Below are 17,218 nucleotides of genomic sequence, written 5' to 3'. Positions count from 1 at the left end.
CTTGCACGAAAGAGGACAACGCTCGCCTCTTGCACGAAAGAGGACAACGCTCGCCTCTTGCACGAAAGAGGACAACGCTCGCCTCTTGCACGAAAGAGGACAACGCTCGCCTCTTGCACGAAAGAGGACAACGCTCGCCTCTTGCACGAAATAGGACAACGCTCGCCTCTTGCACGAAAGAGGACAACGCTCGCCTCTTGCACGAAAGAGGACAACGCTCTCCTCTTGCACGAAAGAGGACAACGCTCGCCTCTTGCACGAAAGAGGACAACGCTCGCCTCTTGCACGAAAGAGGACAACGCTCGCCTCTTGCACGAAAGAGGACAACGCTCGCCTCTTGCACGAAAGAGGACAACGCTCGCCTCTTGCACGAAAGAGGACAACGCTCGCCTCTTGCACGAAAGAGGACAACGCTCGCCTCTTGCACGAAGAGGACAACGCTCGCCTCTTGCACGAAAGAGGACAACGCTCGCCTCTTGCACGAAAGAGGACAACGCTCGCCTCTTGCACGAAAGAGGACAACGCTCGCCTCTTGCACGAAAGAGGACAACGCTCGCCTCTTGCACGAAAGAGGACAACGCTCGCCTCTTGCACGAAAGAGGACAACGCTCGCCTCTTGCACGAAAGAGGACAACGCTCGCCTCTTGCACGAAAGAGGACAACGCTCGCCTCTTGCACGAAAGAGGACAACGCTCGCCTCTTGCACGAAAGAGGACAACGCCCGTCTCCTGCGGGAAAGAGGGCAACGCCCGCCTCTTGCACGAAAGAGGACAACGCCCGCCTCTTGCACGAAAGAGGACAACGCCCGCCTCTTGCACGAAAGAGGACAACGCCCGCCTCTTGCACGAAAGAGGACAACGCTCGCCTCTTGCACGAAAGAGGACAACGCTCGCCTCTTGCACGAAAGAGGACAACGCTCGCCTCTTGCACGAAAGAGGACAACGCCCGCCTCTTGCACGAAAGAGGACAACGCCCGCCTCCTGCGGGAAAGAGGACAACGCCCGCCTCCTGCGGGAAAGAGGACAACGCCCGCCTCCTGCGGGAAAGAGGACAATGCCCGCCTCCTGCGGGAAAGAGGACAACGCCCGCCTCCTGCGGGAAAGAGGACAACGCCCGCCTCCTGCGGGAAAGAGGACAACGCCCGCCTCCTGCGGGAAAGAGGACAACGCCCGCCTCCTGCGGGAAAGAGGCCAACGCCCGCCTCCTGCACGAAAGAGGACAACGCCCGCCTCCTGCGGGGAAGAGGACAACGCCCGCCTCCTGCACGGAAGAGGACAACGCCCGCCTCCTGCACGGAAGAGGACAACGCCCGCCTCCTGCACGGAAGAGGACAACGCCCGCCTCCTGCACGGAAGAGGACAACGCCCGCCTCCTGCACGGAAGAGGACAACGCCCGCCTCCTGCACGGAAGAGGACAACGCCCGCCTCCTGCACGAAAGAGGACAACGCCCGCCTCCTGCACGAAAGAGGACAACGCCCGCCTCCTGCACGAAAGAGGACAACGCCCGCCTCCTGCACGAAAGAGGACAACGCCCGCCTCCTGCACGAAAGAGGACAACGCCCGCCTCTTGCACGAAAGAGGACAACGCCCGCCTCTTGCACGAAAGAGGACAACGCCCGCCTCTTGCACGAAAGAGGACAACGCCCGCCTCTTGCACGAAAGAGGACAACGCCCGCCTCTTGCACGAAAGAGGACAACGCCCGCCTCTTGCACGAAAGAGGACAACGCCCGCCTCTTGCACGAAAGAGGACAACGCCCGCCTCTTGCACGAAAGAGGACAACGCCCGCCTCTTGCACGAAAGAGGACAACGCCCGCCTCTTGCACGAAAGAGGACAACGCCCGCCTCTTGCACGAAAGAGGACAACGCCCGCCTCTTGCACGAAAGAGGACAACGCCCGCCTCTTGCACGAAAGAGGACAACGCCCGCCTCTTGCACGAAAGAGGACAACGCCCGCCTCTTGCACGAAAGAGGACAACGCCCGCCTCTTGCACGAAAGAGGACAACGCCCGCCTCTTGCACGAAAGAGGACAACGCCCGCCTCTTGCACGAAAGAGGACAACGCCCGCCTCTTGCACGAAAGAGGACAACGCCCGCCTCTTGCACGAAAGAGGACAACGCCCGCCTCTTGCACGAAAGAGGACAACGCCCGCCTCTTGCACGAAAGAGGACAACGCCCGCCTCTTGCACGAAAGAGGACAACGCCCGCCTCTTGCACGAAAGAGGACAACGCCCGCCTCTTGCACGAAAGAGGACAACGCCCGCCTCTTGCACGAAAGAGGACAACGCCCGCCTCTTGCACGAAAGAGGACAACGCCCGCCTCTTGCACGAAAGAGGACAACGCCCGCCTCTTGCACGAAAGAGGACAACGCCCGCCTCTTGCACGAAAGAGGACAACGCCCGCCTCTTGCACGAAAGAGGACAACGCCCGCCTCTTGCACGAAAGAGGACAACGCCCGCCTCTTGCACGAAAGAGGACAACGCCCGCCTCTTGCACGAAAGAGGACAACGCCCGCCTCTTGCACGAAAGAGGACAACGCCCGCCTCTTGCACGAAAGAGGACAACGCCCGCGCTCTTGCACGAAAGAGGACAACGCTTGCCTCCTTTTTTTATGGCCTCTACATCACGGCCGTTACGGCCGTTTTTTTTTTTTCGTCACGGCTGTTTTTATGGCCTTCACATCAGGAAATCGGGTCCCCTTGATCATCCCCTTCAGCTTAGCGAAGAGGAAAAAAATCACAAGGGGTCAAGTCTGGCGAATACGGGGGTTGCTCCAGAGTTGGCATGTTCCTCTCCGCCAAAAACTGTCGGAGGCTCAGGGCACTGTGAGTAGGGGCGTTGTCATGGTGGAGCACCCAGGCGTTGTTCTCCCACAGATCCCTCCTCTTGTCCCGGACTGATCTCGTGAGGCACTGGAGGATCTCCTAGTACACGTATTGATTCACTGTTTGACCCTGTGGTAGAAACTCGAAGTGGACGATGCCCTTGATGTCAAAAACGTGATGAGCATCACCTTGACCTTCGACTTCGATATCCTTGCTTTCTTTGGTCTTGGTGATGCCGGACTTTTCCACTGATGACTCTGCCGTTTAGTGTCGGGATCACATTCGAATATCCACGATTCATCACCAGTAATGACTCTCCCGAGCAGGTCTGGATCGTCCTCGAGGCGCTCGATAATGTTTTGGCAGACAGTGACTCTTTGCTGTTTCTGGTCTTCGGACAACAGCTTGGGGACCATCTTTGCACACACCTTGCGCATTTCAAGATTTTCATTGATGATGCTCCAGACAGTGTCATTGTTGATGGAAGGTTCCTCAGCAATCATCCACACCGTGAGTCGACGATCTGTGAGCATCGTCTGCTTCACACGCTCGATGTTGTCTGCCGTTCTGCTCATTGAAGGTCTTTCAGACCATGGATCATCGTCAACCTCCTTCCGTCCCTCTTTGAACCTCTTGTGCCATTCAAATACACGTCTACTTGACAGTGATTCTTCCCCGTAGACTTGCTACAGCATTGTGAAGGATTCGGAATGTGTTTTTCCAAGCTTGGCAAGAAACTTCAGATTGGCTCTCTGCTCACGATTCATGGTGTGACGACTCAGACGAGACAACGTGTGAAGCACGACCTGTAAAAAATCACACAATGAGCGCAGTCAACCATCACCAATCATATATATTGCTGGAATGTTGCGAAAGACTGTGACGCAACTCGTTCATTGAAGTTGTGTAAGTGGACCACACAGCAGGCTCAGTCTCGTTACTTTTTAGACAGACCTCATACAATTGGAGAAAGTAGAGGATAATATTGAATGTTAGAATGTCTGCTTTTGCAATTTTGGATTTTGTATGTGCACACTTTATTCCTTGTTTCTAATGAGATGTGTTTGCAGATCTTCACATTATCAAGTCTGAACCTGAAGCAATGGAAGCTTTAGATCATAAAGGTGATGAGAGTTTTGGACTCACTTTTTAAAGTTATTTTATTGCCTCGTTTTTTGTGATTGACTTTGTGGAGATTCAATGGTGTTGCTGAATGTATTTAACAACAGTGAAAGGAAATGTTGGTTCTGGGACAGGTAGCAATTTCAAAAGGACCTCACACCGCTCCACTCATGTAGTTACCCCCTCACACACCACTCCGCATGCCCCTTTTAAATTGTCATCTATCTCAAAACAAACATTTCCTTGCTATTGTTTTTTTGGTTCTCCTTTCATCACCCTTCTCCACACCCTAAATTATATCACTTTTCCTTCGTACTCTTGTTTAACCACAATCAACACAAGAGCTTCCTTCCCTTAAATGTCTCTGATGTTAACTCCAAAAGGATGGTGAGTCTAAATACCATGAAGGCCGTCCGTACCACTCATCTCAGGCTGGCTCTCCACACCCTGCACCGTATTGCTGTGACCGGTGGGATGATTGTCACGGATAGAGTATCGTCCGGCAGCTACATTACCGATCTTGGTATGATCTCCTCTTTCACAAAAAACAACGCTCGCCTCTTTCACAAGAACAATGCTCGCCTCTTTCACAATAAACAATACTTCCCTCTTTCACACAAAAAAAAATGCTCGCCTCTCACGAAAAAAAGAAACGCGTGCCTCTTTCACAAAAAAGGGAAACGTCTGCCTCTTTCACAAAAAAATAGAAATGATCGCCTCTTTCACAAAAAAACAACTCTCGCCTCTTTCACAAAAAACAACGCTCACCTCTTTCACAAAAACAACACTCGCCTCTTTCACAACAAACAATGCTTTCCTCTTTCACAATAAACAATGCTTTCCTCTTTCACAAAAAAAAAATGCTCACCTCTTTTCCAAAAGAAAAAAACGCTCGCCTCTTTCACAAAAAAATAAACCGCTCGCCTTTTTCACACACAAAAAAACTGCTCGGCTCTTTCACCAAAAAAACCACTCGGCTCTTCACCAAAAAACGACAACTCTCGGCTCTTTCACTAAAAACAACTCTTTCACAAAAATAACTCTCACCTCTTTCACAAAAAAAATACGCTCGCTTCTTTCACAAAAAACAAAACGCTCGCCTCTTTCACAAAAAAATACACTCGCCTCTTTCACAAAAAACAAAACGCGATCCTCTTTCACCAAAAAAAATACGCTCGCCTCTTTCATAAAAAACAAAACGCGAGCCTCTTTCACAAAAAAAACCGCTCACCTCTTTCACCAAAAAAAAAAAAATGCTCGCCTCTTTCACCAAAAAAATTAATGCTCACCTCTCACAAAATAAAAACAATGCTCACCTCTCACAAAAAAGAAAAGCTCGCCTCTCACAAAAAAATGAAACGCTCGCCTCTTTCACAAAAAACAGAAATGCTCGCCTCTTTCACAAAAAAGAAAACGCTCGCCTCTTTCACAAAAAAAGAAAACGCTCGCCTCTTTCACAAAAAAAGAAAATGCTCGCCTCTTTCACAAAAAACAGAAACGCTCACCTTTCACAAAAAAACAGAAAATGCTCACTTCTTTCACAAAAAACAATAACGCTCGCCTCTTTCACAAAAAAGAAAACGCTCGCCTCTTTCACAAAAAACAATAACGCTCGCCTCTTTCACAAAAAAAGAAAATGCTCGCCACTTTCACAAAAAAAGAAAACGCTCGCCTCTTTCACAAAAAAAAAGAAAACGCTCGCCTCTTTCACAAAAAAAGAAAACGCTCGCCTCTTTCACAAAAAAAGAAAATGCTCGCCTCTTTCACAAAAAACAGAAACGCTCACCTTTCACAAAAAAACAGAAAATGCTCACTTCTTTCACAAAAAACAATAACGCTCGCCTCTTTCACAAAAAAAGAAAACGCTCGCCTCTTTCACAAAAAACAATAACGCTCGCCTCTTTCACAAAAAAAGAAAACGCTCACCTCTTTCACAAAAAAAGAAAACGCTCGCCTCTTTCACAAAAAAAACAGAAATGCTCACCTCTTTCACAAAAAAAGAAAACGCTCGCCTCTTTCACAAAAAAAAGAAAACGCTCACCTCTTTCACAAAAAAGAAAATGCTTGCCTCTTTCACAAAAAACAGAAACGCTCACCTTTCACAAAAAACAGAAAATGCTCACTTCTTTCACAAAAAACAATAACGCTCGCCTCTTTCACAAAAAAATACACTCGCCTCTTTCACAAAAAACAAAACGCGATCCTCTTTCACCAAAAAAAATACGCTCGCCTCTTTCATAAAAAACAAAACGCGAGCCTCTTTCACAAAAAAACCGCTCACCTCTTTCACCAAAAAAAAAAAATGCTCGCCTCTTTCACCAAAAAAATTAATGCTCACCTCTCACAAAATAAAAACAATGCTCACCTCTCACAAAAAAGAAAAGCTCGCCTCTCACAAAAAAATGAAACGCTCGCCTCTTTCACAAAAAACAGAAACGCTCGCCTCTTTCACAAAAAAGAAAACGCTCGCCTCTTTCACAAAAAAGAAAACGCTCGCCTCTTTCACAAAAAAAGAAAATGCTCGCCTCTTTCACAAAAAACAGAAACGCTCACCTTTCACAAAAAAACAGAAAATGCTCACTTCTTTCACAAAAAACAATAACGCTCGCCTCTTTCATAAAAAAACAATAACGCTCGCCTCTTTCACAAAAAACAATAACGCTCGCCTCTTTCACAAAAAAAGAAAATGCTCGCCTCTTTCACAGAAAAAAGAAAACGCTCGCCTCTTTCACAAAAAAAGAAAACGCTCGCCTCTTTCACAAAAAAAGAAAATGCTCGCCTCTTTCACAAAAAACAGAAACGCTCACCTTTCACAAAAAAACAGAAAATGCTCACTTCTTTCACAAAAAACAATAACGCTCGCCTCTTTCACAAAAAAAGAAAACGCTCGCCTCTTTCACAAAAAACAATAACGCTCGCCTCTTTCACAAAAAAAGAAAACGCTCACCTCTTTCACAAAAAAAGAAAACGCTCGCCTCTTTCACAAAAAAAACAGAAATGCTCACCTCTTTCACAAAAAAAGAAAACGCTCGCCTCTTTCACAAAAAAAAGAAAACGCTCACCTCTTTCACAAAAAAAGAAAATGCTTGCCTCTTTCACAAAAAACAGAAACGCTCACCTTTCACAAAAAACAGAAAATGCTCACTTCTTTCACAAAAAACAATAACGCTCACCTCTTTCACAAAAAAAGAAAACGCTCGCCTCTTTCACAAAAAACAATAACGCTCGCCTCTTTCACAAAAAAAGAAAACGCTCACCTCTTTCACAAAAAAAGAAAACGCTCGCCTCTTTCACAAAAAAAACAGAAATGCTCACCTCTTTCACAAAAAAAAACGCTCGCCTCTTTCACAAAAAAAAGAAAACGCTCACCTCTTTCACAAAAAAAGAAAATGCTTGCCTCTTTCACAAAAAACAGAAACGCTCACCTTTCACAAAAAACAGAAAATGCTCACTTCTTTCACAAAAAACAATAACGCTCGCCTCTTTCACAAAAAAGAAAACGCTCACCTCTTTCACAAAAAACAATAACGCTCGCCTCTTTCACAAAAAAAGAAAACGCTCGCCTCTTTCACAAAAACAGAAAACGCTCGCCTCTTTCACAAAAAAACAGAAATGCTCACCTCTTTCACAAAAAAAGAAAACGCTCGCCTCTTTCACAAAAAAAGAAAACGCTCGCCTCTTTCACAAAAAAAGAAAACGCTCTCCTCTTTCACAAAAAAAGAAAACGCTCGCTTCTTTCACAAAAAAAGAAAACGCTCGCCTCTTTCACAAAAAACAGAAACGCTCACCTCTTTCACAAAAAAAGAAAACGCTCACCTCTTTCACAAAAAACATAAACTCTCGCCTCTTTCACAAAAAAAGAAAACGCTCCCCTCTTTCACAAAAAATACAAATGATCGCCTCTTTCACAAAAAAACAACTCTCGCCTCTTTCACAAGAAACAACGCTCGCCTCTTTCACAAAAAACAACGCTCGCCTCTTTCACAAAAAAGAAAACGCTCACCTCTTTCACAAAAAACAATAACGCTCGCCTCTTTCACAAAAAAAGAAAACGCTCGCCTCTTTCACAAAAACAGAAAACGCTCGCCTCTTTCACAAAAAAACAGAAATGCTCACCTCTTTCACAAAAAAAGAAAACGCTCGCCTCTTTCACAAAAAAAGAAAACGCTCGCCTCTTTCACAAAAAAAGAAAACGCTCTCCTCTTTCACAAAAAAAGAAAACGCTCGCTTCTTTCACAAAAAAAGAAAACGCTCGCCTCTTTCACAAAAAACAGAAACGCTCACCTCTTTCACAAAAAAAGAAAACGCTCACCTCTTTCACAAAAAACATAAACTCTCGCCTCTTTCACAAAAAAAGAAAACGCTCCCCTCTTTCACAAAAAATACAAATGATCGCCTCTTTCACAAAAAAACAACTCTCGCCTCTTTCACAAGAAACAACGCTCGCCTCTTTCACAAAAAACAACGCTCGCCTCTTTCACAAAAAACAATGCTCGCCTCTTTCACAAAAAACAACGCTCGCCTCTTTCACAAAAAAAACGCTCACCTCTTTCACAAAAACATAAACCGCTCGGCTTTTTCACACACAAAAAAACCACTCGCCTCTTTCACCAAAAAAAAACTGCTCGGCTCTTTCACCAAAAAAAAAACCGCTCGGCTCTTCACCAAAAAACGATAACTCTCAGCTCTTTCACTAAAAACAACTCTCGCCTCTTTCGCAAAAACCACTCTCACCTCTTTCACAAAAAAATATGCTCGCTTCTTTCACAAAAAACAAAACACTCGCCTCTTTCACAAAAAATACGCTCGCTTCTTTCACAAAAAACAAAACGCTCGCCTCTTTCACAAAAAAATACGCTCGCCTCTTTCACAAAAAAAACGCTCACCTCTTTCACCAAAAAAAAAAACGCTCGCCTCTTTCACCAAAAAAAAAAAAAAACGCTCTCCTCTTTCACCAAAAAAATTAATGCTCACCTCTCACAAAATAAAAACAATGCTCACCTCTCACAAAAATAAAATGCTCGCCTCTCACAAAAAAGAAAAGCTCGCCTCTCAAAAAAAACAAAACCTCACCTCTAACAAAAAAACCTCACCTCTCACAAAAAAGAAACGCTCGCCTCTCATAAAAAAGAAATGCGCACCTCTTTCACAAAAACAATGAAATGCTCGCCTCTTTCACAAAAAACAGAAACGCTCGCCTCTTTCACAAAAAACAAACGCTCACCTCTTTCACAAAAAAAGAAAACGCTCGCCTCTTTCACAAAAAAAGTAAACCCTCTCCTCTTTCACAAAAACAGAAACGCTCGCCTCTTTCACAAAAAACATAAACGCTCACCTCTTTCACAAAAAAGTAAACCCTCTCCTCTTTCACAAAAAAAGAAAACGCTCGCCTCTTTCACAAAAAAAGTAAACCCTCTCCTCTTTCACAAAAAAAGGAAACGCTCGCCTCTTTCACAAAAAACAGAAACGCTCCCCTCTTTCACAAAAAAAGAAAACGCTCGCCTCTTTCACAAAAAACAGAAACGCTCATCTCTTTCACAAAAAACATAAACTCTCACCTCTTTCACAATAAATAATGCTTTCCTCTTTCACACACATAGAAAACGCTCACCTCTTTCACAAAAAACAGAAATGCTCGCCTCTTTCACAAAAAAACAGAAACGCTCGCCTCTTTCACAAAAAACAGAAACGCTCGCCTCTTTCACAAAAAACAGAAACGCTCGCCTCTTTCACAAAAAACAGAAACGCTCGCCTCTTTCACAAAAAAAACAGAAACGCTCGCCTCTTTCACAAAAAAACAGAAACGCTCTCCTCTTTCACAAAAAACAGAAACGCTCTCCTCTTTCACAAAAAAACAGAAACGCTCACCTCTTTCACAAAAAAACAGAAACGCTCGCCTCTTTCACAAAAAACAGAAACGCTCGTCTCTTTCACAAAAAACATAAACTCTCGCCTCTTTCACAATAAACAATGCTTTCCTCTTTCACAAACAAAATGCTCGCCTCTTTTACAAAAAAACGCTCGCCTCTCCCAAATAAAATCTCGCCAAAATAAATAAATAAACAGCCGGGTATTTAGGCCACGCTGCACCAATGTATGTGACACAAGTCTTCATGAAAAGTTTTTTTATAAAACACAAAAATAACACTTTTTTACTCCATAAATATTCTCATTACCTCTGACACCCAAAGTGAAGGAGGTTATATTTTCACCACTTACTGTCTGTTTGTTTGTTTGTTTGTTTGTTTGCGTGGAGGATATCTCAAGAAGTTGTGGATGAATCCCCATGAAATTTTGTGGCCAGGTTGGGTGTGTGACAAGGCCGAACTGATTAGATTTTCGTGAAGATCTGGATCCAGCTACTAGAATTTTTAAAGTGCTTCTTCACGATTGAGAGATCGTGATTGATCTTCACAAAATTCTTCACAAAATTGTGAAGTGATTGATCTTCACAAAATTCTTCACCAAAAATTCACAAAATTGATCTATAACACAATATCTCAGAAAGTTGTTGATGGAGTCGGATTAAACTTGTTAGACAGGTGAGGTGTGTGACAAGGAAGAATTGATTCGATTTTGGTGAAGATCGGATCAGGATCCAACTACTATAATTTCTTTAGTGATTCTTCACCATTGAGAGAAAGGGCCAAAAATGATATATAGCATATTTCAAAAATGTATTGGGCCACATATGTTTTCATGGATCAAGCATTATGGGGCAGAGGTACGCGCTCTACCGAGTGCCCTTCTAGTTTTTACTTGAATTTCCTTCTGCTTCTGCTTCTACATCCCACCCCTCCCCCACTCCCTCTCTTCTCCAAACTGAAATTAAACATAAATGCTTGTTCTTTCTTTAAAAGCATTTAAAATAATTTTTGTAATGCATTTCAACCCTTGTATCTCCTTCATAAATGCTACATGTGTTTTCCTTCTCCACCACGATATGTCTCATTCTTCAAAAGGATTATTTTTCTGAGGTGTGTGTCTGCGCAAACCCTTGCCCACTCCCCACACAATAAAACCGTCCACCACACCCCACCCCCAAAGCGTCACCTTGCCTACACAAAGCCTCCCCCATCCTGTACCTTCCCAACACCTCCTCCCCCATCTCTAACTGTGTGGACCTCAAACATGCGAGGTCTCCACTCTCTCAATCCAGGTTGCTGCTGATAAACCAGACATAATCTGTTTAAGAGAATTCTTCTTCCCACAGGACATCCCCGGTTACTGTCTCCTCCGATTTGATAGGCCTGAACCATGCCCCAGTGGCGGAATGGAACATATTTCCCTTGTCATATTTCGCTTCTTGTTCAAAGCCCTCACATGGGTATTTAGCTGTGAAAAAAGAGGAACAAATGAATGGAGGTGAGCAGTGATTCTGAATTTACGTAGTTTCACCAGAAGGGGATTGATGGTGGACCATGTGAGTTCTGCAGAAACCTGGGGGGAGTGCGGGGGGACAAAGCATGGATCGAGCAGAGGTGCAAGACCATAAAGTAGGCAGTGGAAGACAGAGACCACCGACCTGTCTGCGATGACAAGGTAAGAGGCTCATCTCATGGACTAACCTTCATTGTGGGTGATTCCAATAAAGGCCTTGGTTTCCACGTCATCAAGCTGAGCAAGATGTGAGGTAGGGGAACCAGCCCAGAGGGGAGAGCAGTACTCCATCAAGCTGTGGCTGAAGGCCTTGTAGGTGGATAGGAGTTCATGTGTGCCAAAGAAGGACTTGTGTGATGGAGGATGCTGGCTTTGTAGGCCAACATTGAAATGTAGTTTGCCCAAGAAAGATCATGACTGATAGTGAGACCCAGGAGTTTGAATGGCTGAACTTCCTCAACAGGATTGTTAAGAAAGTAGATAGGAGGGTTTGCCAGACAGTCCTTTCAGAGAGATAGTGAGAGTGTGAGATTTGTCAGGCTTGAAAGACATGTTCCACGTGTCGGACCAGCTTGTGATTTTTTTTTTCAAGGTCTGAAGAGAAGAAAGAGGCTGCATCCTGTCTGTCTGAGGGATGATGGATGTCACGGCAGAGGGTGGAGTCATAAGCAAATAGATAAAGAGGATTTTCTAGTGAGTTGGAGAGATCATTGATGAAAATCAGGAATATGACTGGGCCCAGAACACTGCATTGGGGTGCTCCAGCCTTGACAGGGAGAGTAGATGAAAGGATGTTGGCTATGAGAGTGGAGGAAGTCAGTAAGCCATGTGTGGAGTTTGCCTTGGATGCCATAGGCAGAGAGTTTGGAGAGGAAAGCAGGATGCCAGACTGTATCAAAAGCATGAGATATGTCCAGAGACAGCCCTGATATATTTTGTGAAATGGAGGGCCTCCATTAATTGTTGGGAGAGCAGAAGCAACATGACCAAGGTGGAGTGACCTGGTCTGAAACCAAATTGGTGATCTGAGATGAGGTTGTTGGAGACACTGCATACGAGGTCCGTCTAAAAAGTAACGGAACTGACTTCACAGAAATTTTATTTCAAAAAATATATTGAAATCACAGCTTGTCCCCTTCAAAATAGTTTCCCTCCAGTCTCACACATTTCTCCATCCTCTTCTTCCACGCTTCGATGCCCTCTCAGAAGGCTTCTTCTGAAATCCTCCGGAGCTCCGTCATCACGGCCGTTTTGATGGTCTCCACATCAGGAAATTGGATCCCCTTGATCATCCCCTTCAGCTTGGGGAATAGGAAAAAAATCACAAGGGATCAAGTCTGGTGAATACGGGGGTTGCTCCAGAGTTGGCAGGTTCCTCTCCACCAGAAACTGTCGGAGGCTCAGGGCACTGTGAGCAGGGGCGTTGTCATGGTGGAGCACCCAGGCGTTGTTCTCCCACAGATCCCTCCTCTTGTCCCGGACTGATCTCATGAGGCACCAGAGGATCTCCTTGTACACGTATTGATTCACTGTTTGACCCTGTGGTAGAAACTCGAAGTGGTCAATGCCCTTCATGTCAAAAAACGTGATGAGCATCACCTTGACCTTCAACTCCGACATCCTTGCTTTCTTTGGTCTTGGTGATGCCAGACTTTTCCACTGATGAATCTGCCGTTTAGTCTCGGGATCGTATTCGAATATCCACGCTTCATCGCCAGTAATGACTCTCCCGAGCAGGTCTGGATCGTCCTCGAGGCGCTCGATAATGTCTTGACAGACGGTGACTCTTTGCTCTTTCTGGTCCTCGGACAACAGCTTGGGAACCATCTTTGTGTACACCTTGCGAATTTCGAGATTTTCAGTGATGATGCTCCAGACAGTGTCCTTGTTGATGGAAGGTTCCTCAGCAATCATCCGCACCGTGAGTCGACGATCTGTGCGCACCGTCTGCTTCACACGCTCGATGTTGTCCGCCGTTCTGCTCGTTGAAGGTCTTTCAGACCGTGGATCATCTTCAACTCCTCCCATCCCTCTTTGAACCTCTTGTGCCATTCAAATACACGTGTACGTGACATCATTTCTTCCCCGTAGACTTGCTACAGCATTGTGAAGGATTCGGAAGGTGTTTTTCCAAGCTTGGCAAGAAACTTCAGATCGGCTCTCTGCTCACGACTCATGGCGCGACGACTCAGACGAGACAACATGTAAAGTACGACCTGTAAAAAAATCACACAATGAGCGCAGTCAACCATCACCAATCATATATATTGCTGGAATGTTGCGAAAGACTGTGACGCAACCCATTCATTCAAGTTGTGTAAGTGGAGCACACATCAGGCTCAGTCCCGTTACTTTTTAGACAGACCTCATACAATAGCAAAATACAATTGGAGAAAGTAGAGGATAATATTGAATGTTAGAATGTCTGCTTTTCCAATTTTGGATTTTGTCTGTGCACACTTTATTCCTTGTTTCTAATGAGATGTGTTTGCAGATCTTCACATTATCAAGTCTGAACCTGAAGCAATGGAAGCTTCAGATCAAAAAGGTGATGAGAGTTTTGGGCTCACTTTTTAAAGTTATTTTATTGCCTCTTTTTTTTTGTGATTGTCTTTGTGGAGATTCACTGGTGTTGCTGAATATATTCAACAACAGTGAAAGGAAATGTTGGTTCTGGGACAGGTAGCAATTTCAAAAGGACCTCACACCGCTCCACTCATGTAGTTACACCCTCACACACGACTCCGCATGCCCCTTTTAAATTGTCATCTATCTCAAAACAAACATTTCCTTACTATTGTTTTTTTTTCTTCTCCTTTCATCACCCTTCTCCACACCCTAAATTGTATCACTTTTCCTTAGTACTCTTGTTTAACCACAATCAACACAAGAGCTTCCTTCCCTTAAATGGATGGTGAGTCGAAATACCATGAATGCCGTCCGTACCACTCATCTCAGGCTGGCTCTCCACGCCCAGCACCATATTGCTGTGACTGGTGAGATTATCGTCGCGGATAGAGTATCGTGCCGGCAGCTACATTACCGATATTCATGAATTGGCTTAGTGGAACTGAGGTTACGCACTGCTTTCTTCGATCTGCAGCCCAATTGGTCTTGGGAAATTAACCTCCAGTTGCTTTGCGCCACAATCGGAACAGACAGGACAAGTCAAGACACTGATTATTTCGAAGATTTATTCAGGCAAATCACATTGAAAAATCAGACCTCTCACCCTGAAGTGGTTCACCCGCAATGTGTAGCATTCTGAGTGCACTTCACAGCTGAGGATCATTCACGTGTTTTTAAATGCATGCTTGTAGTGGAGCACGTGTCCAGTTTTTTATTGTTTTTGGTAAAATGTTGAGAATCTTGCATTCTTGGGGAAAGTTGAGGGTGATGTTTAATGCATGAAAGTCTCTTTTCTAAATTTTTGGATTTTGTCTGGACACAAACTTTATTCCTCGTCTCTAATGTGATGTGTTTGCAGATCTTCACATTATAAAGGTTGAACTTGAAGCTTTGGACGCTTTTGATCAAAAAGGTGATGAGAGGTTTGGACTCGCTCTTTAAACTTCTTTTGTTGCCTTTCGTTTTGTGAATCACCTTGTTGAAATTCTTATCTCTGGTAATGCTAAAAGTATTCAACATCACTGCTACTCAATGCCTTTTTTTTGCCGTGATATACTGTCATGGTGAGGGAATAGGTATATTTGGGGGAGGTTTCGACGAGATGGTTATTCAGTAAAAAAAAATTCCACATGTTTATATTGCTTGGCATATTTACCCATCGCTTCGCTGATCGATTTAATGAAAAGACAACATGTTGTACTTCATGAACAGGCTACTCCATTCACCCTATGATTTGACCAGGGACATCTTCCATTTGCTTGGAAGTCAGCTAATATCACCCTCATCAACCAACTTCTTCTTCATGGCCACAATTATTCCCATGTTCTTGTGGGTTTGGCCAGAGGGAAGTTTGACTCAAGCCTTTCATGAACCGGCTAGCCAGGCCTAACGTTTGACTAAGATTATGGCAGAAATTTGTAATTTGGCCAGGATGTCAGCAATAGCTTGCCTACTCTTTGTGAAAAACACCGTGGGATCTGAAACATCCACCAACTAACGCCAGCAGATGGGACTTCCAGGCTAACGTCCATCCAAGGGACAGCACACACACACCTGCCTGTGAACCACTGGCATAACAATGTATCGCTGGGTCAAGATTTGAACCCAATTTACTCGTTCATTTATTTACTCCTGCTCACCTTCACTCTTTCATTCCTCTTTTTTCCCTGCCTTTGGAACAATCTCCCACACTCTTCAATCCCATTCTTCCCTCCAAGCCTTTAAAACAGTTGTTCACCACCACCTATTATCTTCCCCCATCCAAAACCTCGATCTTTTCTACCCCCATTAATCCACTCCAAACCCACCTCCTTCAAATTCCCTGCTTTCCTTCCTGAAAGTCCCTGTAATGTCCATCTAGTACACCCCATGTTCCCCTCACCATCGATCTCCCTTCCACAGATCTCCTAATGTCTCTGTTCACAGTGTTTTGTCCGTCCCTCTCCCGCCCCTCTTGCCTCATGCCCCCCTTGCTGTGTGTTGTGTGTTAGCTCTCATACGAGCCTCGACAAGGGATGCAAAAAAAACCCTAGGCTAGACAGCATAGAGGTGAGTATGCATACCTCCAGGCCACACTGTTAACCCCATTTCACCATGCTTAGGGATATTCTGTGCTCATCTTCACTGATATCCCTCCCTGGCTACTTTCTATACCAGTGAAGATACTTATCTTGTTGATTAATAAGCTTCTGTTACTTGATGAGGGTAACATCTTCCCAGCTAATGTTCTTTGGTAGACAGATCACCTTAACATAATCTTCTTCCTTTTGACTGATTTCAGCAGCCATTGCACTGTACTCGCTGGATGGGACAACCCTTGGTGCAGGCCAGTTGCTCAGTGAAAATGTTCCTTTCCAAAAAAAAATAAAAATAAAAAGCAGTAAAATAATGTTCCATGGCTTCCGTAGAGTAATGGTCAGAGCGTCTGCTCTGTCTCTGTCTCTGAGTCTGGTAGGTTGGTGTGAAACCCAGCCGAGTTATACCAAAGACTTTTGTGGAAGAAATTCTCAATTCTTCCTGTACATTTTTGAGTCATTTATTAAAAACAAACAAACAAACATATCGATATGGAGAATTTAGAGGCACTTCAATAAGCAACACAGTCTTCCTCTGATTCTAAAATACTTGGAAATATTGAATTCTTATATTGTATTTCGTGAGACGAAGTCTGTTTTTCTTCCGCACATACTGGCGCCACCAGCTGACAGGTTGAGGATTCAAGGTGAAGATCACTTACAGCTTTTGTGCAGCAGTCAGTTTAATTTTGAAGGGCTAAGGAATATAATGTTCAGGAATCAAAGGTGAAAGTTCACCCTTGGCACAGAATGATATCAAGACTGCAGACCTTTGCGTACTTGGATGGATTACACATGGTTCCGTGGTATGGAGGTCAGAAGATCAGCCCGCATTGAAAAGGCAAGGGAATATTATATAATCTGAAGCTGACAAAAGTGTAAAAGCACATCTGGATATCTCCTAAAACCAACATTCCATTTGAGCTAAAATAATATCTCCAACCAGACTTTCAGACACCATATATAATTATTTATAAATGGGAATCCCTTAATAAGCAGAATAAATTCAAACAATTATAAGTAATTCTATTATACTGAATAATGATTAAAGATTAGTTGAAAAGTCAATCTGTTTGGGGCACCTTTACTTGGCAGATTGATCGTCTTTCAATACAGAAAAAGAGATATAAGGTCATTTAGAAATATTTAGAAATGCAAATATATTACTAAAATTGATATATGTTCA

General features: G+C 44.4%; 1 protein-coding gene across 2 annotated transcripts in view; it reads left to right on the top strand.

Annotated features, from left to right (window-relative positions):
• The window catches only part of LOC147025512 (uncharacterized), a 101,035-nt gene that overhangs the window by 13,976 nt on the left and 69,841 nt on the right, over positions 1-17,218 (top strand). For both annotated transcript variants that reach the window (XM_085887003.1, XM_085887002.1), the window contains exons 2-4: positions 3,898-3,951; positions 13,824-13,877; positions 14,817-14,870. In XM_085887003.1, the coding sequence (XP_085743129.1) occupies positions 3,930-3,951; positions 13,824-13,877; positions 14,817-14,870 (130 nt within the window). In that variant the 5' untranslated portion in view covers positions 3,898-3,929. The remainder of the gene's footprint in view (positions 1-3,897; positions 3,952-13,823; positions 13,878-14,816; positions 14,871-17,218) is intronic.

Source organism: Eptatretus burgeri, chromosome 6, assembly GCF_056783735.1.
Source record: "Eptatretus burgeri isolate ZD-2024b chromosome 6, Ebu_testis_v1, whole genome shotgun sequence".
In the NCBI taxonomy this organism is placed as follows: domain Eukaryota; kingdom Metazoa; phylum Chordata; class Myxini; order Myxiniformes; family Myxinidae; genus Eptatretus; species Eptatretus burgeri.
Note: the sequence above shows the minus strand (reverse complement) of the source record. Positions and strands in the feature narration are given on the sequence as shown.